We start from the raw sequence: 23,304 nt of genomic DNA on the forward strand, positions 1-23,304 counted from the left end.
ATCAGTGTTCTAATCTAGACGTCTGATCTGCCACTAAATGTCCAATCAGGCTAAAGTCGTGCTTCAAATGCCCCCCCCCCCCCCCCCAAAGTCGTGCTTCAAATGCGTGCTTCAAATGCCCCCCCCCCCCCCAAAGTCGTGCTTCAAATGCCCCCGATTTCAGTCAGGTTGAAAAACGCCCCAGAAGTCTCTCATAGACTCTCATGTAAAAAATTTTTTTTTCAAATATCAGAGCTTTCAATACAATCTCTATGGGTTTCTGAGGGCTTGCACTTACGCGCTTTCGTCATACGTAACATAACCATGAACGTAACTAAGAAAAGAGCGGGTAGCAGCGTCAATCAATTCACGTACTACTATCAAGATGGCTAACGTTCAGTGCAACTCGATTGTCTCTTTGAAAGAAGTTCACATCAAAGACCATTCAAAACGAGCTACTGGAGTGTATGCTAGCGGTCATGAGGGAACATATTGTGGAGGAGGTGAAGTCGGCGAACTTCGTAGCTATCCAAGCTGACGAGACCACGGACGTTTCTACACAGACACAGCTGGTGCTTGTGCTGAGGTACATAGATAGCAACCACAAAGTGCAGGAGCGCTTTTTTGAGTTCCTTCCCATCTCGGAATCAACCTCAGTCTCAATCGCCAGTGTGCTTTTGGAGAGACTGAGCTGTATTTTTGCCGACGACGAGAAAGTCAAACTGTGGTGCACTGGCACTGTACCAGGTTCTCATGAGCTACAACCTCCAGGAGACGTTCTCTGAGACTGTGACTCTGTTGAACATCCTCATAACTACTCCAATGACAACAGCTGAAGCTGAGAGATGTTTCTCAACTTTGTCACGAGTTAAGACATTCCTGCGAAATTCAATGGGCCAGGAACGTCTGAATGCACTGGCCATGCTTTCCATGGAGAGGGAACTAGTCCTCAGCATGCCTGATTTCAATGAGAAAGTCATTGACCGCTTTGCTGCATTGAAAGAGAGAAGAGAACAGTTTCAGTACAAGTAATGTAGCCTCTCTCTCTCTTTGTCCCTCCCTGTCTGTCTCTTTAACACACACACGCCCAAATCAGTTCACAGTTGATGTTGTTTAAAATAGTTATTTTTCATTTTAAAAAAAGTAAAAAAAATAAAATAATCTGTTCATGTTCATTTTTACAAATCTATACAATTGGCCAGAATATGGTTGTTCATATTTACAAAGCCATACAGATAGCTGTGTTTACCTTTTCTATAAATTATTTTCAAATTCTGTTTTCAGGCAAAATGTCTATCACTGTTCATTTTCACAAATATATACAAGAGGGCAGAATATGGAAGTCTATAAAAATTTCTTATTACCAATAACTTGCATCAATGTTTTCAGTAGCCTCTATCAAAAGCTCCTGCTTGCTTGTTGTGAATTATGCTCAGGTGCACATATTTCCAATTCAACCATGAGGCAAACAATTTGGTAAAAGCTCTTGTTGATCCTGCAATCTGAACAAATATCAAGATGCTGTATTTTCAGCTGATATTTCATTTGTTTCTGGAAATGCATATTGTTTATGCAGTGTTGAGGAATGTGAAAGAACACCCTTGATTATTTTTACTGTGATAACTTATTTTGCTTTTGTAAGCCAACACTTTTGAGATCAGTCAATAAATGCTTCTGGCATTGACTTATATGCTGCCCCTGTCTTTATGTTGTTGCTGGACATATCTTTTTGAAAATGTGTGTAGGTCACCTAAATCATCAGAAAAATTGCCCCCCCCCCCCTGATAATTTTTTCAGGAGCCGCCACTGGTACACCAGTTGTTTACGAAGCACGTGACAAATACAATTTGATTTGAACTGTGGCAGGTGGTGGCCAGTAGAAATAAACAAGGTAGATGGGGACATCTAGTGCTTATCATTTGAATTGCATCTCCTGAGAAATTGCTTAGTTTACTATAAATCTTTCAAACAGTCTCAGTGGTATTTCTCTGTCTCTATGCTGTATAGAACATGTAACTGTGTGCCAATATTCAAATATCTGATGCAAAATACTAGCTCAGCCATTTGATACAGAGACAGTTTCCTAGATGCAATGGTAGGCTATACCGTAATAAAGACATTATTAAATGTATGTGCTTTTTTGTCTACGCTTCACAATAGATATAAAAGTCAGTCTTTATGTTTTTACTCATGATCAAAGGTGTGATGAAGGCTGGTCCACTGGAGGTCGACTCTAGGCAGCCATGTCAGAACCAAACTATCATCGTCTAACAGTCACAGAGGCTGGTTGTGGTGAGTCATTCTTCTATAAAGGAGTGGTCTTTACTGGCTAACTTTGTTTAACAAGATCATATCGGTGGAACTACCATGCCCCAAGGAGACCAGGTGGGAGACTGTCTTGTCTTCACCTGAGTTAGGTGCGAGTCACACGGGAGTGGTGCAACAGGGTGGGAGGAGGGGAGAGTTCATACAGTATGGACATCAGATTACCTTGAAGAGAAAAATAGACATTTGTATATCTAATAATTACTTCTAGCTTGAATAACTACAACATTTGTTTTTACACAACTCAACCCAGTTAGTAGTAGTTAGTAAATGAAAAGGCAGCCTACTACTTTACATATGCTAATATGTAAAGTAGTAGGCTGCCTTTTCATTTGTATGTGCTTCAACCAAAAAAACAGCTTCTGCCTCTCTGCAAGCAGTAACATGTATTGAATGACATAGGTGAACTAGCATCATCACTATGGGCGGTGGTCTGGGTATCTATGCGCAAATAGCGGTACTTTGGATGTTTTAAAAAAATGTTTTATGGATAACAACTTCCCCAATACGCACAAGAGAACACTGTGACGGCTCTCTCCGTTAGGCTACAATTCTTTGTTCGGGTCGCAGTGGTTTTACACAGACATTGTGGTGAGGAGAGAAACTTTTGTTGCGGTCTGTCAACTCCACTCAGTTGTTCTCAATTCCGGGGCACCATCTCCATTTGTGATACTGCTTTTCCCGGACAGTTCAGTTCCTGTTGTTGACATTCGGGTCGTGCTGTCGTCAGTGCGGACAAGGTAGGGAGCTATAGCCTAACTATCCCTCATATTCTACAAAATGACATAGCCACAGTTCTAGAAAGTTATACTCTGTGGACAGCGTAGGCCTACTTCGGGTTTTCTCAACTCGGAAAGACACAACTTTACTCACCAGCCGAGACTGTTTACAAGGCAATTTAATTTCCCACCTCAGTCAGTCAGAAAATAAATAAAATACTTTTTTAATGATACGGTTCTAATTTGCCGGAAATTACCAGGCGCCGCAGTGTTCTCATCTCCGATGGCTGAAGCCAGAAGAGAAGAAGAGGAGGAGTTGAGGGATATACGGAACCAAAACCAAGCAACAGGTATGTCAACAATCTATTGTCAAGGTAGGCTACATGTGTTTGACACAATATAATTTCAAAACGTGGACTTTTACCTTTTAACCCATGAACATGACAACTTGGAACAGTGTTCCATCATGAAGCACATGGTTACGTGTGTAGGAAATGATACAATTTAGCTGAACATTGAATTCATATAACTTAGTGTTGTTGTTGTGAAGCAAATTTTATGCAATTCTACAAATTGTTTCATTGAGCTGAGATCTTTTTTGTTGCTATATTGAAGCAAATTTCCAGCAATTCTATGGATTTTGCCATGGCTAATGATGTGTTCCTCTGCTCAAACATTATAACAAAATCAATGGGCATGTGCCCTGAATGCCCAGTTTTTAAAATATTATTTTCTCCCTGACTGTCTAGCTTTTATTTGATTGTTAGTTCTCACATATAATATTATTGAAAAATAAAATAGTTAAATATATTTTCTGCATGATTTCTATCTGGGTTTGATGGTTTAAGATGACACAAACTGTTTTTCCATCTGAAAATGACCACTTCAGATGGTAGAGTCCAATCAACAAGAACAGCTAACATGCTAACTGTTCTTGTAGACTTCCAGTCATTGCGCTAACACTAGTTAGCATTGGCTCGTAAAACTACCCTTAACTTCCTACATACTTGATGCAGAGACATACAAATGGTATGTATCCACGATTGTATTCTGTTGCAGCTAGAGATTTTCCTAAATCCGCAGTATGCAGACACGAGTTTGAAAACCCATGCTCTATGACTACCTCACCTCTCTCATGCCTTCTGTCAACTCCAACTCCGTTTCTAGGGCTATATAGAAATAAACCATAGTTCTGTTCTGCCCCATAATAGTATCCAGCTGCTATGGTTGACACAATGCTCTCACTGCATCATTCAGTTGAAAGTGTATTTTATACAGCAGCTGGTACAGCAGTCGGTAAACAATGCGACAATCAAATGGGCTGGAAAACCCTGAAACCCTGTCAGCCAGACAGGAAGGATGACACAACAAATTGTACATGTCCTGACACTTCAAATATTCTTCCTCTCATGCCAGCCAAGCTGTGTCATTTGGTGCTAACTGCGTTGCTGGAAATGCATCGGGGAAACCACTTTGGCACTTGGCAGACAGGTTGATCCTGTTCATTTTGGCTCTGTATATATTTGCTTTTGTTGTTTCATTTCCTGTTGAAATCACTTCTAAAATGTGTTCATAATCATATCTCTTATGCCACACAATCTTTATGTAGATCTAGAGAAAGGTCTGTAAATGAATACATGTATGTAGGCCTTAGTCATTGTGTTTGGTTTACTCCTTCACATTTCAATGGCTGTTGGTTTATTGAACTTTCCCTCGCCTCTGAATTCTGGTTCTAAACATGGTTCTATGCCGAACAATTTCCAATCTAACAATGTGTTTGGACCCATAGAATGGTTAGACATTCTTATTGTAGTTAGGGGAGAATTTAAGCAGCAACACCTGTTGAGCAAACACCTGACTTCCCAGTAAAGACATACCCCACCCCAACCCAACCCTACCCTCCATGCCCAGTGTTAGTTCAGGCCTGGGTGAACTACAGCTGTCTGTATGGGGAGATCAGGCTGATCCTATGGGCAGGTGGGTTGACTGTGTAGAGAGTGATGGAACAGGCAAACAGGAACTGTTGTCATGTAATTTGATAATGGTGCCAACTGCCAACTCTACTGCACGTGAATAGGCTAGCTAGGCTATATCATATGAAGGTATTTCTGTCACAAGCTAAGATTAGCCTATTAAGGCTTCAGTATACAGTATGTGCTTGTCACTTTTTAAGAGCAATATACATTAGACTCATATTACATGCAGCCGTATGATGGCATATGTTATCATTGATGATTACTTTGTGCATACTGTTCTTCATCTTTATTTTCAATTGGCCAAAGTTTAATCTCCTTGCATTGAGCAAGATCTCCCTTAGACTGTCATTTCCCCCAAACATCCATGGATGACTGCTCTTTGACATCACCTAATCATGTATTGACATGAGTCATGTTAAGCATCAGCTCCTGACTCCATGTTATTCATAGGTGACATGATCATGTCTGTCTCCTCTTGTCTGTTTTTCATGCAAGTATAGAGCGCTCCACAGTCACAGTGTTATGTTTTGATAGTCGTAGACATAATATCTGTTCCACTTTGACCGTTTATTATCCCAAGCAGAATATAACCATTTGAGATTCAATACATGAATAGGGCGGCAGGTAGCGTAGTGGGTAAGAGCGTTGTGCCAGTAACCGAAAGGTCACTGGTTCTAATCCCCGAGCCTCCTAGGTGAAAAATCTGTCGATGTGCCCTTAAGCAAGGCACTTAACCCTAATTGCTCCTGTAAGTCGCTCTGGATAAGAGCGTCTGCTAAATGACTAAAATGTAAATGTTAACATGGACACAGCACAACCCCCCCATGTAACGAAGACCCCCGCATCTCTCTCTTGCTCTCTGTCTCTCTCTCAACCTCGGGTGGCTGTAGGACTATGGAGGAGGAGGAATTCATATTTTGTCTTCCTTTGAAGAATCATGTCTCCCTTAGCTGAGGCTTATCACTTAATACAAATCCAACCATCATTAGTATGTGGCAATTAAACTGCCTATTTCCAAAAAGGCATATTAGATTTTAATTAACTCGTCCCATTTTTGTCCCGTTGTAAAATATTAGCTTCCCCACTCGACGTCGACAAATCCGTTACTTATCAATTTGACTCCACATTGAGGCAGCGTAATGACAGTTGTGAAATAACTATTTTCTTTTGTGTGATGGAAAGGCTCTCAAATATTAATGTGGACCCTGTTTCCCTTGTAGCAAATGAGATGTACATATTAATGTACTGTAGAACCTCAACAGAGAAAATAGATGTGCAGTGTACAAAAGCTGGTATTTCAATATCACCCAGAATGCTTCACTATTTCTGCCAGATAGTTTATCATTGATTAATGATAATAATTATGAAATGATGTTCAATAATTGACTTAATATTGACTTGGTTCCTTATTTCTACTGGCTAGTCCAACTGACCTATCTTCATAGTGCTTCACGTGTGTGTGGGGGGGGGTACAACAAAGAAAGTATGAATGTATGCACTCACTACTGTACGTCGCTCTGCATGAGAGCGTCTGCTAATTTAATACCATAAAAAAAAATATTATTACAATTATTTCTGCTAGATAATTGTATCATGTTAATCAATGATAAACAATGTTCAATAATTGACACACAATATTGACTTGGTTCCTTATTTCTACTGCCTAGTCCTACTGACCTGTCTGGTCCATGGGTTTGACTTCCTACAGAACATCTCTCAAAACTGACACACAATGCCTCTGGATTGGACACAGTTAATGTTCAGCTGTTGCTTTCACCCATTAACCCACTTACCCAGCCATTAACCCCCAGTTCACCCTAAATCATATGAAACACTCCCTTTTAGAAAGTATAGGGAAGACTTTGATTCTACCGTATGAGGATATCAGTGCGTGTTCTGCCTGTGTGGGATACAAGGATATGAAAACCCCTGGCAGTCTTATGTTTTTTTTGGAAGAAGCAGAGATTCCTGCGCTGTATAAATAAACCCAGAATATGAGAGATCACGTTCCTGAACACACCATGTTACCGGGATCGGGATATAGAGGAAGAGGCTTCTTTATGGACTGACTAGGGATGGGAACTAGCCACTTGTCTCCACACATCTGTGCCTTTATAGCCTAGCCTCACCCCTACATGGGATGTAGCCTTACTTCTGACTTCTCTGTGGTTTGGTTTGAAGTCCTGGGCCTGGCTTGCACATTATGCAAGCCAATCTTACCACTTGTTATTTACAGTGATGTTAAAATGTGGCATAGTGAGTGGAGGCTGCTGAGGGGAGAACGGCTCATAATAATGGCCGGAACGGCGCAAATGGAATGGCATCAAACGTATATCAGAGGAGGTTGGTGGCACCTTAATTGGGGAGAACGGGCTCATGTTAATGACTGGAGCGGAATAGGTGGAATGGTATTCCATGTGTTTGATGCTATTCCATTTGCGCCGTTCCGGCCCTTATTATATATATTTATTTATTTATTGTGTCTTTGTCCATAACCTGTCATGGGATATTTACTTTTGTAAGTCCTCCATAAAAGCCCTCATAGGGAGGAGTCCAAGACCTGGCAAATGTCTCTCTCCCACCACTCAGAGAGTTGAGCCCCCTTCACTAAGCCAACAATAATAAACTTCCCAAAGTATCTAATCAATGTACTTCTATGGATGGAGTGCTTTTATGCCTTGTTTCTACAGCTATATCTTATCTCAAATCAAAAGTGAAAGTGTATTTCATAATGGTTTCACTACCACCTGCTGAGAGACTTCTAGAATAGAGGATAGGTTATGGCTCCTGCGTGGCTCAGTTGGTAGAGAATGGCATTTGCAACACCTGGGTTGTGGGTTCGACTCCCACGGGGGACCAGTACGAAAAAGTATGTACTCACTATCGTAAGTCGCTCTGGATAAGAGCGTCTGCTAAATTACTAAAATGTAAAATGATGTGGCGCTATGTCCGGATGTACTATCTATGATGGATTGGAATAGATTAACGGTTAACCACCTTCTAATCAAGCAAAACATAGTCCCACAGTATGCTAAGGTTTTTAATCTGTAGCCCACTTCCTAACACTAAAATAGACTGATGACCAAATAATAGAGCTATGCATGTTTCCAGAGCAGGGAGTGGTGCTACAATAGGAAAATACAAGGATCTGGCCAACAGAGATGTTGTGTCAGAATGGGTGTGCCCACCATTAACACCCTGCCAATAGGGAAGACGGACAGGCAGACAGACAGACAGTATTGTGCTCTCTCTGACACAGGAAGACAACATGTTGATTTGATGTTGTTAGATTAACACAGGTGTTGGGCTAGAACAACCCCTATAATAACATAAATATGCACTCAATGACCTGGTTCAGTTGATAACAAGCAAGGCCAGAAGAAAGCCTGGCATATTTGTATTTTGAGTGAACTGTGCCTTTAAGATCAGAGCAGAGGGTCATTTTGTTGTAGTGTTCCATTGACCTTTCTCAGTAGAGCAGGAGAGTGACAGTAGAGTGGTACTTCCTGAATGACCACATTCCATTTGATCACATTAGCCAAGTCAACACACCAGCCAGTAGGGAGAGAGAGATGGACCCCTCCCTTTCTCTGTTGTCATTCGTGGCCGTGGAGTTTGTGTTTCTTTACACAGTCACACAGCATGGGAAAGAAGGGAGGGACTTGAAGGAAACAATACACACCGTTTTGGACATTTGTAACATTTGTTTAAAACGTTAACAGGTAGGAGCATTTCTTGTTTCTATGTTTCACTGTGAGATTATGTTGTCAGTACAATTCACAGTAGGTTATAGGCATTACTTTCAGCAGGAATTGCACTGTATTCCAACTGACAGCTCAGTAACTTGTAAATGAAGCACATGTTAGATATTGAAAATCCACTAGATATTGAATCCTACTCATTGTTCCACTGAACAGTGTGTGTGTATGGCATTATATCTACCGGTATGTAAATGTGAAACGATTTTCTCTTGGAAAACCTCCTCTCTCCATTCTGTCTTCTTTGTTTACCTGCCTCAGTTACAATGGCAATCTCTCACAGACCAAAGTGCAAAGAAGTGTGTGAAAATGTCTCTGAGGATTTGATTCGCTAACAATAAACTGTTACTTCCTTTCACCTTTTTTGTTTCATAGTGAGGTAAAAATGTTACATTTTTACATTTGAGTCGTTTAGCAGACGCTCTTATCCAGAGCGACTTACAGTTAGTGCATTCATCTGAAGATAGCTAGGTGGGACAACCACATATCACAGGCATAGAAAGTACATTTTTCCTCAAAGTAGCTATCAGTAGAGTCAGTAACATAAGTTTGAGGCAGTAGCAGATGGCAGATTGTAGGTGTGGCATTAGACATTGTAACAGATGTATTATATTGGTTGTAAGAGAATGAGGCGACGGCGTCAGGTCTTTAGCAGGATGCTAACAAAAATGAGTATCAAAATATTAAGATGGCTTAATGCATGATCTTTAACACAAAGGGATGCTAATAACCTCATATGACCTACTTGTCTTATTTATTTGAGCTCCTATGGCGCAAAGGCCTCATATACACTCATATACCCTCGTATAGTCAAATGAATTGAAATGTTAGCTTAGCTGCTGTGCTCTGTGGATCACTAGCCACTAGCCAGTCCACCTCTCTGAGAGCTCCAGTCTTGGCACTCAGTCAGATCATCTATTTTTGAGTCTGAAAACCAGGTCACTGGTTGAAAGTCAAGGAAGGAAATAATGCAGGTAATTCAAGTGTATTGTGTGACTTTGAACCTGTGATCAATTGATCTAACTTCAGAGACAGAAAGGGGGTTGGCTACAGTATAGTTGTACTGTGATATTGGGCCTCAGTAATACACACTTTAAGAATTACAAGATGAAACTCTAGCCATTGATCAGTATCTCAAATACATACAGCTAATCTTAAAGCTGATTACATAACTTTGGAATGATATCTGTTCAGTATCTTTTGGAAGTTTTCATATTTGGAAATAAGACATGACACATTTATGACAACTTATGACACCTGTACAGCATGTCCTTGGTGAATGCTCGCTCCATCTGAAACAGCTTTTGTCAAAATTTACTTTTTGTAACAGGTTTAGGAGAACTTGCGCTGCAGGTTAGGATAATTAACGTAGCAGTTTAAGGGAACTAGGTTAAGGTTGGGAAAGGGTTAGCTAAAATGCAAAACAATTACACTTTTGACGTCAACTTGACAAAAGCTGTATCCCGTCTAGAAATGACCCTGAAATGTCAAGTGTTCAGAATCAGCCATTGAATGTGTGGAATTTTAGAATGAGGAAGAACCATTCTTTCCATTTCATATTGCTCATGGTCCCCTATCTACATATGATTTTATTTGAGATTGTAGCTATACAGATCATGGTTCAGATATAATGTCGGGACTAATGAAATAAAGATGAGGGCAATAACAAAACAATTATTTGTGTTTAGAAATGTTTTTTTTTATTTTTATGCTTTTCTATTTGCATGTCAATGCTTTTGCTATTTGAATGTCAATGTCATTCTTTGTAACTGGTTGATCAAGAACAGACTAGAATGTTGAGCCAGCTGAGTCTAGTTATTCAAGTTTTTGATGAATGGTAAGACGGTATGCAAAGTCCATAGTTATTTTGTTCACTTGTCCTGTGTCGTGTTGTACCTGCAGCTTACTTTGTTGTTTGTATTCTAAATGAGGGTATTTTCTTAGTTAAAAATGTATTTTTCATGTGACGGTTAAAAATAAAATGCTGGTTACTTTTCTTTTCAGATCGAACAGAGAGAAATAAGCCTGAGGCTTTTCATTCCAGGTAAGTCATGCATATCATTGAATTACATCTTTTCATGTGCATTTTCAAGGGCATTTTCAATATGTCTGTTCTGCTCAGTACAGAGAAGGAAAAGTGTTAACATTGTGATAATGTTGCATGTTCCAGAATAAACCCTAGGCTGTTACAGCTATACCTAGACACCTCTGTTGCTCTACGGTTCTGTCAGGACTGCAGTGGCCAGAACACTGTCTCTTTAACAGGCAGTTCTGCTGATGGAGAGGTTGTGAATGGTGCAGAGCAGCAGACAATGCACTGATCCATCCTCTTTGACAAACCGTCGGACACTGTGTCTACTGTGTCCGAAGGTCAGAGCTTTCTGAATGGGGGACAGAACCACACTGAGTCAGTTGTTGTTGACGCCCCCAGAGCCAAATAGGTTACCGTCCAGGGTTAGGGTCAATTCCATTTCAATTCAGTCAATTCAGTAAACTGACTCCAACCCTGTAACCTTTCTTTCACAACATGGTATACCCTACCTAGACAACTAATTAAAACACCTTTTCAATGTCTTCCAATCCAATCCAGTAGGAGGCTAGTGAGAGGAGCTATAGGAGGACGGGCTCATTGTAACGGCTGGAATGGAATCAATGGAACAGAGTCATACATGGTTTCCATATGTCTATGTTTTATACCGTTCCATTGATTCCATTCCAGCCATTACAATGAGCCCATCCTCCTATAGCTCCTCCTCCCACCAGCCTCCTCTGTTAAAGTAACGCAAACGTCAACGTGTTCCCATACAAACCTTTTTTTAATCAACTATTGGACGTTTAACGTCATATTGTTCTATTTGTTTATGGGCTTAGCTAATGGTCCTAATTAACCATGTAGTAATGTGGTGGGAGAGGCAGGGGGGAGCTGTCTTTCTCTCCAGATGGTTTACATCTCATCTCCAGTTCAGTTAATGAGCAGGATGTGTTAAAGGTTCTGGGCCTATGGGGGTCTGGTCTGGATCGTGTTCATTAAGCACCATATGGAAACAGAAACCGGGAAGGACTATCTGGAATTGTCCAATAAGAAATTTTTCATTTTCTGTTGCAAAATGTTTTAAAAACATATTCCATTGTGTGCCCTAATGAACACGACCCCATTCTGTCTTTTTCTTCTTTCTCCCAGGTGAGACTGTGTAGTTGGCCCTTCTGGGAACATATTCTGGCACAGCCTGGGAGTGGTGCGGCGTCATCTCCAACACTACACTAGTCAGGAAGTCAGATCAGAGCTGTGAAATCAGATCAGCAAGAGGGGGGTCGTTATATTGCAGAAGTGCACTTTTAGACACCACACCTGGCTTGGTAGATGTATGTGGAGGATGAAGTGTTAGACTGAGTCATTGTTACAGTAACAGACGGACGATGCCTAAGGATATTCAGTGGATTGGATCTGTGTCCTGCTGCGTTTAAGGGTTTTCTGCAGAGGGATTGTGGAAAGTTGCAAGCAGGGTTGAACTCTCTTCAAAGGGCTGGCTTTTTAATGATCTTTCTTGTGCCTGCGTCTCTGGTACTTGTCCCATTCTCTCTCTGACTGCTGGTGTTCACAGGCGCATGTACCTGAGGTAGGCTTTTCTTTTGGTTGCAGTATTCAGCAGTAGCTGTGTTGTGGAGATTGGAGTTGATGATAGAGTGGGAGAGAGGATGTGGCTGTCACAGTGGCAACTGCAGTGCAGAGAGGACCACTGCAGCTAAAGAGGTTTGATGCAACTATCAACACTGTTGTTATCAGCCTTTGGTGTTACTCTGCACTTAGTCAGGTCTTTCAGAGGTAAAGGGCTATATTTCATCTCTTTACTTTATCATATATGAAGTCTAGGTTACCTATGGATGACAATTGAATGTTTTTAAATGTCAGGAGCATTTGCTGAGATTGTATTTATTATTTTTTTGAGAAATCCTCTGTCCTGGTTCAACCCTATAAAAGTGGCTGGTTGGCGTGTGGATAATTAGCGCTATCTGTCCAGTGCAGTCATCTGGTGGAGTCTGACTGTTGCCAGCATTACACTTTTGCTTTGTCAGGTTGTATAAATGTAAGAAATCTTATTTTCCAGTCAAACTCTCCTCTCCTCAATGGTAACTCTTCTCTCTTCCAGCCAAGGACCTCTGTCCACAATACGAGCTGCCATCAAGAGAAGTGAGTTTCTCATTATTGAGTTTGTCGATTATTTCATTATTTGGTATATTCTCATACTTTTATATTGTACCTAGCGTGATTAAAGTCTGTCTATAGCAGAGGAGCCTGGTGGGAGGAGCTATAGAAGAACAGGCTCATTGTATGGCTGGAATGGAATAAATGGAACAGAGTTAAACATGTGGTTTCCATAGGTAGATGTATTTGACTCCGCTCCATTAATTCCACTCCAGCTATTACAATGAGCCCGTCCTCTTATAGCTCGTCCCACCAGCCTCCTCTGGTCTATAGCTGTTGTACATGATTGAATCCCCCAAGTGTTTTTTTTATGTCTCTTTCAATCAATTACATATCAGATTGAAAGAGATTAAATTCATATCATTTTCTCCCATAGCGAGAACCAGCACCCAAAGTGAACAGACCAGAGACAGAAGGTAAACAGAGGAGCTTCATAATACTTCCATAGTCTGTTTGTATCTCTCTGATTGAATACAGTTCTACACTCATTGTTCCTAAAATCCAACACCATATGCTTCACAGTAAAGAGCACCAGGGCAAAGAACTTGTGCTCTACAGTACAATACACATTTTCCATTTGAAATGTACTGATATTAATGTTGACTTACAGTCCTCGACTAAACTGGTGAATAACCATCAAAGAAAGTAATATGGTCTGTAAAATGGCATACAAAAATAGATAAAACAAAAGGCTTATGGTGTTAAACAAAGCAATATCATTATTTATGACAGAAGATGATGGCTACATAAGGCTTTCTGTCAACATAAGACAAGTGTCAACATTATGCCGCATGTCACGTTTGGTTGACGTACTCTAGTTGCATTGTGGGTCATTTACCTGTTTTGTCTTTCAGACGTCCAGAGATCACCATCCTGTCAGCCGAGCCGCTCGCCGCCAACGGCTGGTTCCTAGGGGCTTCTGGGGGATTTACGGCAGCCCCGCCTCCCTCCCAGCCCATCTGGGGGGGCAGCATCCAATCAGAAACCCAGGTACTGTTTATTTAACTAACATCAGCCTCTAATACTAGGGGAGACAGCAGGGTGTCCTGTTCACAGTTTGGGTGTGTTCTGCATGGATTCTAACTTGGATTTTGTCTGATCAACCTTACCATGTTCCTGTGTCTTTCACAGTTGTCAGTGTAATGTTTCAGATGAACTACTTTCAAAGCAAACGCATAACATTTGGCAGTGAAACAAGCACGGCAGGTTCTGCATGTAGTCCTACTATAGGATGTCAATGTAGGACGGTAGCAAGCTTGCTTGTAGAATACAAGTTATAATAATCACACCGCTACACGTTTACTTTGACAACATGAGTGTGTGATGTGTGTGTGTGTGTGAACCTTCTCTCTCGTGTCTTAGCCCCCACCATCCTATGACCAGGTGATCAAAGAGAAGACCCAGGAGACCGTTGTCACGCCGACTGCCACCCCTCGGAGATCCACGACCATCGCCACCCAGACCGACCCTGTGGAGGATGACGCCACGGCTGGCCCAGAATGCACTGCAGCCTCACAGCCAATCGAGAAGAGACAGTCTACAGGTGAGACTTTTGAGAATGATGACTATAGATGGGTTAGCTGACAACGTCACAAACTCTGTAGTTGGCATATCATATCCTTGTATTACTACGACTAAAACAGTGAAACGTCACTTTATATTCAATTTTTCATTCTGTTTTTTTATAAGTGGTTTGAGTATAGGCTAAACGTATTGTTTTTAATCTCTTCCTTCTCAGTGAAAATAAAGCCTAAAAAGCCACCAAGGCCATACTTACCCAAGCCTTTACAAAGTGACTCTACCACTGCAACAGCTGTATCTGATTCTAGTCTCATCCAAGTAGACGCCACAGCCACTAATACTGAGAACCAAACTGACCCCAAGTCAGCCGCAGCCCAAGCCAGCCCAATAGATTCCAGCTGTACAATCCCAAACACCCGGTCTCTCTCTCCATCTGTTTCTGTACAATGGGATGTGCCAATAAAACCTTCGGAACCCAGCACTATCACTGCGTTCTTAGAACCTACAGTCCCCTCCTCATCAGTCCCAGTAGCCACTGAACGTCCCACCCCTCTTCCTCGTTCCAAATCTCACAAACAGCCAATCACAGAGGAGGTCAAAGTTCAGACTCTGGTCAGGCTCAATGGTTCCAGCTCTGTAGCTGACACAGCAGTCGAGGCTCCTCCCTCTGGGAAGTACCTACAGGAACTATTAGATGTGTTTTGTCCCGAGAACCAATACGACCAGAACACTAGTGACGCTAGTGACTATCAGACGCCAACTGACGGGAGCGACCAAAGCGAGGACGGTGACGAGGACGGTGACATGGCCGCCCTTCACAGCCAACGTAACATCCGGGCCCGGATCCAGGCCTTTGAGAGCCAGGAGGGCGATGGGGAACCAGAGTTCAAACGACCAGAGCCTCTACCCAGGAACGCACACCTCAAGCCCTCTGTGATTTTAGCCAAACCAGCCCCAGCCCTGGCCCCCAAGCCCTCAATCAAGAAGCCCAGTAACGGGAATAACTACCAGGGGGCGATCTCCATTTTCTCCACTCCCTTTATTCCCTCCAACCCAACCCCAGCACCCAGACCCGTGCTCCACAGAAAACCCAGTGTAGTCCCAGAACCAGAGGCTCCATCCCCCGCCAATACAGCCATCCTTTCCCGGTCGCGGCTCTCCATAGCGGCCAGAGCCAAGAGCCTCTTCCCCCAAGAGGAGGATGAACCCAGGTTAGTACCCCCTATCTCTCCAGAGAAGCCTCGCAAGGAGCCACTGGGCCTCAACCTCAACAACCACAACTCGGCCTCCATCACCACCACAGAGGCAGGGAATGAATACATGGACAACCCCACGAGTAAGTACAGCAGCATGCATTTCACCACAGACTTAATTGGTTAACTTAGTAGTATGAGTGTTCTAAGGTTCTAAGGATAGTTATAACACCTATAAGATCATTATAACCCCTTTTATTGATGCTATTTTACAAAAAAATGTCACTAGCCTGCAGTTGGCATTAAAGGTTTTAAACATAGCTTAGAATTTTTCATATCGTACTTATGCAGGACCCATATGTTAACTAAAATGGATGAGTCAACACTGGCCATCTCTGCCTCTCTCCAGACCATATCCCAGTGAAGCCTGTGCGTAGTGATGTGGGCAGCAGTGGCTCCTTCACCAGACAGAGTGTAACCAGAAGACCCACCACCATTAGAGTGCCCAGTAAAGGAAAACGTGAGTCCACCTGCTCTACTCTCTGACCTATAAAGGAGTAGTGAGTTATGTGGAGTGCTCCATATCCACACATGTATGACCTAATATAAAGGCCCTTTGATCTCCATCTGGATCTACCAAAAATAAAAGGTTTTGACATAACCAAATGATGGATTAGATGCCATTGAATTTTTGCTGGCGAGCCATTTTCTCAAACAAACTGTAGGTGTGTATGTTTGAATATGTGTGTGTCTGTGCTTGGGTGTCTTAGTGAGTGTGTACAGTCGACTCCTGATAAGTGAGTCAGTTAATCCGGATTTCAATACTTTATTTACTCCAACATGTAGTTCGAGTGCATGTTCCATCTCAAAGCGTTCATTCATGGCAACACCAAGCCATTGAGTTAGTGCAAAAATACAATAATCCCAAACCCTTGTACAGTTTACAGTACAGTGTGTCCAGTCTAAACATTGATGGTTTTCTCTCACAGTGTTCGATGGGACTTTGGACATCCCTCCTCCTCTCCCTGCACAGAAGCCTGTGGGGTCACAGCCATCCCCCGTGACCTTTAAACAAAGTATCTCAAGCTTCTTCCCCTTCCAGGTAAGGGCTACCACCTTCCTTCCCATTCTACTTCTCCAACAGAAGTATTATTGATCTACAGTAGGCTACCTACCTTCTCTTCTACTACTAGAAAACACAAGAGAGTACTGACAGTTTAGTTCTTCCTCCTCACCACCTCAATACTGCACTCTCTTTGGGGAAGCCAGAGCCAGTCAATAGCTCCCGGCCGGCTCGGCTATGACATAACTGGGCTTTTGTGCACCAAGAAGGCTTAGCTAAAAGGACAAAGTGCTACTTTGTATTTTTCTTTTGCGTCACTCACGATTATCTAGAGTCAGTTCATTCATGGTGGCCTGAAAACCAGCCCCGTCAGAAGCAGTGCTAAACCAGCCTGACAAACCAGCCTTTTACCTGCCAACCGCCCACATTCACCTCCACTCAAATTCACCTCCACACAAAGTGGCCAGTGTAGTTTAAACAATGACTGGCTAGTACTGTACAGCTAGCTGTTAGCAGTGGCTAAGGAAAGGCACATTGAGCAGTCATTAACTTGGTTGCCGTAGTTGCTGAGCGCTGCGAAGGTAGTAGGCGTAGTAAGTCTGTTTTGTTCAGGGGAGGTCATTCAATCCCATGTGGTGTTAAATGTGATCTGGGAGAGATTAGAGAAGTACCCTGGTTGTCATCAATTCACATCTGTTTTTTAGACAGCCACGTTGCTTCTTTGAACATAAATAGTAACTACCTTTTTTCTGTTGATTTGAACTGTAGGAGTCCTTTGATTCTGAGCCCATACCGGGCCTCCCTCCTCGGTCAGTAACATCACATCGTGGGTCATTTTAGGGGATAAAGAGGGGTAAAGATCCTTTGATAACATATTAGATACAGTCCTAGACACATGGCTTTAATTAACTTCATACTGCTGTTGATCTCTTCCAGGCCTGGTGGAGCTAAGGTCCTCCCTCCTCGCCCACCTCCAGCAAAAGTTGGCCCAGGAAGGCCACCCCCACCCCGGATAAATGGTCCACGTCAATCCCTCTCCACCCGTAGAGCACCAGCTTCATCAGCAGCTCCATCACCCAAGCAGCCCCAGGCTCAGAAGACCAAGAGGAAGGGACCTGTGCTTCCCCCCAGGCCCAACCCTGGCCACCGTCTCTACAACCAATACACGGTGAGAGCTTAGAGTTCCCACCCCGCTCTGCTGCTGCCCCCAAGGCAGCCTGCTCTGCCCCTGCTGCCCCCAAGGCAGCCTGCTCTGCCCCTACTGCCCCCAAGGCAGTCTGCTCTGCCCCTACTGCCCCCAAGGCAGTCTGCTCTGCCCCTGCTGCCCCCAAGGCAGCCAGCTCTGCCCCTACTGCCCCCAAGGCAGCTTGCTCTGCCCCTACTGCCCCCAAGGCAGCTTGCTCTGCCCCTACTGCCCCCAAGGCAGCTTGCTCTGCCCCTACTGCCCCCAAGGCAGCCTGCTCTGCCCCTGCTGCCCCCAAGGCAGCCTGCTCTGCCCCTACTGCCCCCAAGGCAGCCTGCTCTGCCCCTGCTGCCCCAAGGCAGCCTGCTCTGCCCCTGCTGCCCCCAAGGCAGCCTGCTCTGCCCCTACTGCCCCCAAGGCATGTTGGATTTCAGTGGAACTGTTGTGTACTGTAGTAGTGGCAAGTGTCACATGGTAGGCCAGTGTATGTTTTCTGAATGTTTTCTTTGTCATGTGTGTTCCTCTAGCTTGGACTTCCCCATGGGATAGCAGAGTTTGACTACAATGGGAGAGACACAGGGGAACTCTCATTCCAGGTAAATAATTGTCTGCATGTTTTGGAGGTTTTCCTTCTAGCAACAACAAGAACATGGTATGAGACAATGTTACTGACTACTGTATTTAAACCTGATTCGATCACTAGTTTTATGGATTTACTTATTTCACCTTACTGTTTTGTAATATTTTTTTCTCTAAGGAAAAGACGATTTAGTAGAAATGAATAACAACAAATGCTTCTTGATTTTCTCCCACAGAAAAATGAGTTGCTGCTGCTGGTCGAGCAGCTCGACCACAAGACCTTTGAATGTCAAGTGGGAGACATCCGGGGCCGAGTCCAGAAGTCTCACATGAAAGTCATCACTCCTCTCTCCAGTGCCCCAGCTAAACCAGCTCTGTCACAGGTAATGTCTTCAGCCAGTGACAATGAGCTGTCAATCAAAACATGTCTGCCCTCTTACTACCGCCAGGCAACTTGGCTACCCCCTATTTAATATGTCTAGCACCAATTGGTTTTTATTTCTTTGTAGCCACATACAGTATGAACTTTCATTGTGAACCTTGAAAATTATTTTTTAGTTAAGTCTCTAAATCCCTCTTTTGTATGTGTTTTCTCTTCTTACAGGGTGCCAGCCCAGTTGGGTCTCGTAGAGGCAGCAGTGGTCTGCAGGTGCAGGTCCTCCATGACTTTACCCCAGGTACAGAACAGTACCTACTCTGGCACACTGACCACCAAAACACACAACCTAACAGGTCTCCTATGTCCTATACCAACAAACACAGCTGCTATTGGACTGTACACCTTAGAATGTTTTAAGTCATTTATTAGATGTCAAATAAATTCCAATATGGCTGGCATGTTTTTATAGCTATGCTTAGTTCTGTTTTTCCCCCAGCAATTGATATCCACAAAGTAGAGTTCATGCTGGAGTTTGTGTTGTCAGTTGGTGTCAGGGGTGGGATTTGATTGACATGTGTTGTATCCTATCCAGAGGGTCCAGGGGAGCTGGGTCTGAGGGCGGGGGATGTGGTGACCAATGTGGAGCAGGTGGACAGTGAGTGGTACCGCGGCTCCTGTAGAGGCTCCTCTGGCTTCTTCCCTGTCAACTACGTAAAAGTTATGGTAAGACTCCAGCCAATGTTTCAGCTATAGAGATAGGGCTGGTTTCCAACTCCAAGACTTAAGCCTACTCCTGAACGAAAAACTGTTGAATAAATCATCTCTATTTAAAGTATTTTGTGTGAGAAACCAGCCCATAAAGTGATCTATAGGATGTATACAAAAGAGTCCAGCTATTTAATGTGTTTTGATTATGACTCTTTTTCTCTATTTAGTCAAATGCACCAACACCGACCAATGCAAAGAAGGCAAGGCCCCCACCTGCAACAGTCAGTGGGCCGAGGTGTGTGGCACGGTTCGACTTCGAGGGTGAGCAGAGTGACGAGCTAACCTTTTCTGAGGGAGACGTGATTCAGCTAAAGGAGTACATGGAAGAGGAGTGGGCGAGGGGACAGATAGGGGCCCACACTGGAGTCTTCCCCATCAACTTTGTGGATATCATAGAAGATCTTCCTCCTCCTCCACAACCACAACCCCAACGACAGCAATCATTCCCAATCAAGATGGCACTACCTGGTAGGACTTTTAATTTAAGGCCCACTTCTTAGCTTGAAAATGGAATATACTGTATATTAATTTACATATCACAGACTGGACCTTTAAATCATTAAGGAACCTCGGCTTGAGATATGTGTGCCTATCTTGACATTGTAAACATAATCAGAGAATTGGAGACATTGGAATTTTCCCACGGAAGTTCATGTCATTCTGGCATACTGTATCTGAGATCATAGTGTAAGATCAATGTCAAAGGTGGCAAGGCCACAAACACAGTGAAATATTTATTCTTGGCACGGGGGGATTTTAGCTGTATCGTCACGTTTCCTGTACCCCTGTTGCGGTTTGTCCACCAATACAAAGGGTTTCTCTAGAACTAGTCTACAGTGGACTGCCTCCACCGCTCTCATATTTAGTAGGCTAATACTTCCCTCTGTGGAATGTATACAATCTGTGCAACGTGTTTGTTTCATTAAGTCAGGAGCTCTGTGTAAGCCCCTGTACTAAGACCTTATTATTAATACGATCCAGCTCACTCTGTGTGCCACGTGTTGTTCTCACTGGCTCTAGCAGTGTAAAGTAGCATAGAGTACTAGTGTACGCCCACACACTCATTCCCCATTCACTTTTATGTTCAGCAACTGTCAACACAATATGCTTTCTATCTGAATACCAATACTGCATTTCTCAGGCATGGTTTCTTCAACCAAGACCCAAGAGGCTGCCAAACCCATACAGGTATGGTTCATGTGGTACTGTTACCAGTCTTTACAACATGACACAAACTAACGTCATGATACAGCTGTTTGTGTCTGGGGTAGCCTAATGACGTCTGTGTGTATATCCAATGATTAGAGCTTGTGTATGAGAGCGGGAGTTTGAGAGGGTGTCCACTAACATGTACTGTATATCCCTGTCTATAGTGTGGTTGGTCAGGAGTGGAGTGGGCCGTGGCTCTGTATGACTTTGTAGGCCAGACAGAAGAGGAACTGTCCTTCCAACAGGGAGACCGTATCCTGGTCACAGAGCATGTAGACGCCGAGTGGTGCTCTGGAAGGCTCAACGGTAGAGAAGGATTCTTCCCCACAGCTTTCGTAGAGACCAGCTCAGGTAATAAAAGGGCATTCTTATGGCGCCATCTTGTGGTAGAAGGTCAATTGTGCACAGACAATTGTCTGCTTGATATTTACATAATAATAATAATAATATGCCATTTAGCAGACGCTTTTATCCAAAGCGACTTACAGTCATCTCGGGACATATTTATACTTTTGGTTTAATTATATTCAAATAACTTTGCTGTGGGGATGATTGACACATGACAAAAAAACACTACTGATACAGTCAATGCAAAACCCACAGAGTTTGAATAAGCCTATATACCAGTGGAGGCTGGTGGGAGGAGCTATAGGAGGACTGGCTCATTGTAAAGACTGGAATGGATAAATGAAACAGACAAAAATGTGGTTTTCGTATGTTTGATACTGTTCAATTTATTCCATTCTTTACAATGAGCCCATCCTCCTATAGCTCCTCCCACCAGCCTCCTCTGATACATACAGGTATTCCTGGCCTACTCATAGGGCAGCATATTATGACGTTTACAATGAATAACCTCTCATTATAAGGACATTTTAAGGTACTGATGATTCCCTTTGTCTCTGTCCAGGCAACTCTCCAGTGTGGGACAGACAGCAGAGTGTGCCTAATGGAGAAGGAAGCAGAGGGAAAGCCCTGTTCGACTTCACAGCTGAATGTGATGAGGAGCTCTCACTGAAGGTATTTCTGGCTTCTACTGTCAACATTCGAAAGAGTTAACATTTCTGTTTGTTACAATCAACAGTCATACATACTACAGGTACTAGTCCTTTTCTTTCTCTTGTTATAGGCGGGGGATATCATCACCAACTTGGAGTCCATTGACGATGAATGGTTCCTGGGAGAGTTGAGGGGGAAGCAAGCGTTGGTGCCTAAGAATTATGTGCAAGTGCTGTCATGAGTAATCTACCCTTAACAAAGACACTGGGGCACTACGGGAACCATTTTGTGTCTGTGGTTTCATCTCAAGTAATGACTTTGAACTATGGAAATATGAGACCCTGAAAGACGATAGGAAACTGAATATTCCAAAGAACCAAAGTGCCTATTTGCCCCACTGGACTGCAGTAGGTCTCTACTTTGAATGCTGAAAAATAGATTGTCCAGTCAATCTCCCACAGAAAGCTATTGGGCGTCTTTTTGAATGCAATATTGTTTTTTTAATAGTATTTATAAATGTGAAAGGGTCACTTTTATTTGGATAGTCAATCTGTATATGCTTTACAGGTGGTCATACTATCTGCTGATAAGCAACTGCTTGGTAAGGTTTGTTAGGATAAGGGTTAGTTACTGATAGTATGTAGAGCATCTACAGATTGACTATCCAAATAAAGTGTTACCTGTGAAAGTAATAAAATAACTTTGTATGACAATGCATCTATGAGAATGGCTGGCTGTAACTGATAAGTAAATTGAACAGGCATTTAAATGACCCGAGGGGTTCATGCCACAAAACCTTTGCCAGCCTTGTTCCAGTCCAGATATGCACGATGTTGACCACACTATTGCACATTAAATATAGCCGGTGTAGTACACTCTTTCCAATGATTTACATCTGTTAACAGGGTCATTCGTAATTTAGTGGAAAAAGTGTCCGAAAAAGGTTTTGACCCCCAAAAAATGTGGATCCTAAAAAACACTTGAACAGGATTTTAACTTCTCTCAAACATTAACATTTTGAAATGTGGGTAATTCTCCAAATTAGCCTAACAGGGTCGGTGGAAATGTATGCTCGGGACATACAGAATAACATGAAAAATAGATAACTGAGCGTTTATATTTAGCTTGGCACCATTGTTTTCCAACCAAATAAATGGACACTTCCTGAATGTGGCGTCAATGTAGGAAGGGGTTTTTCTTGAATGGAGAATTATTACAAAAAGGATGGAACATGATCAGGGACAAATCTGAAATACAATAAAAGATGAAATATTTTATGGCTTATTTCTCAGAAGTTGATAACACCGGGGATATGGCAAAAGTCTAATGAGTATTTCAATTTACTGATTTCCTTATAGGAACTCCATAAAATCTTTGAAATTGTTGCATGTTGCATTTATTTTTGTTCAGTATAAATAGTAACCATAAATGCTTTGATGTCGGCCTAAA

General features: G+C 42.7%; 2 protein-coding genes across 3 annotated transcripts in view; both read left to right on the forward strand.

Moving 5' to 3' along the window:
* Positions 1-1,669, forward strand: part of tmem154 (transmembrane protein 154) — a 633,868-nt gene extending 632,199 nt beyond the window's left edge. For both annotated transcript variants that reach the window (XR_014610669.1, XR_014610670.1), the window contains exon 10: positions 185-1,669. The gene's annotated coding sequence lies outside the window, so the exon portion shown is untranslated. The remainder of the gene's footprint in view (positions 1-184) is intronic.
* A 1,637-nt stretch (positions 1,670-3,306) lies between these two features.
* On the forward strand, positions 3,307-23,240 carry LOC311109942 (SH3 domain-containing protein 19-like; the record flags this gene model as incomplete). Its single annotated transcript, XM_084188460.1, has 20 exons — positions 3,307-3,373; positions 10,762-10,801; positions 12,906-12,946; positions 13,338-13,377; positions 13,816-13,951; positions 14,324-14,504; positions 14,700-15,818; positions 16,085-16,195; positions 16,665-16,777; positions 17,507-17,547; positions 17,675-17,906; positions 18,449-18,517; positions 18,737-18,883; positions 19,105-19,177; positions 19,472-19,602; positions 19,815-20,115; positions 20,789-20,835; positions 21,021-21,207; positions 21,767-21,876; positions 21,986-23,240. The coding sequence occupies 20 exons, from the start codon at positions 3,307-3,309 to the stop codon at positions 22,094-22,096; spliced, it is 3,297 nt and encodes a 1,098-aa protein (XP_084044586.1). The 3' UTR covers positions 22,097-23,240.
* Positions 23,241-23,304: the final 64 nt, after the last annotated feature.

The sequence above is a fragment of the Coregonus lavaretus genome (genome assembly GCF_964263955.1).
Source record: "Coregonus lavaretus genome assembly, contig: SUPER_35_unloc_1, whole genome shotgun sequence".
In the NCBI taxonomy this organism is placed as follows: domain Eukaryota; kingdom Metazoa; phylum Chordata; class Actinopteri; order Salmoniformes; family Salmonidae; genus Coregonus; species Coregonus lavaretus.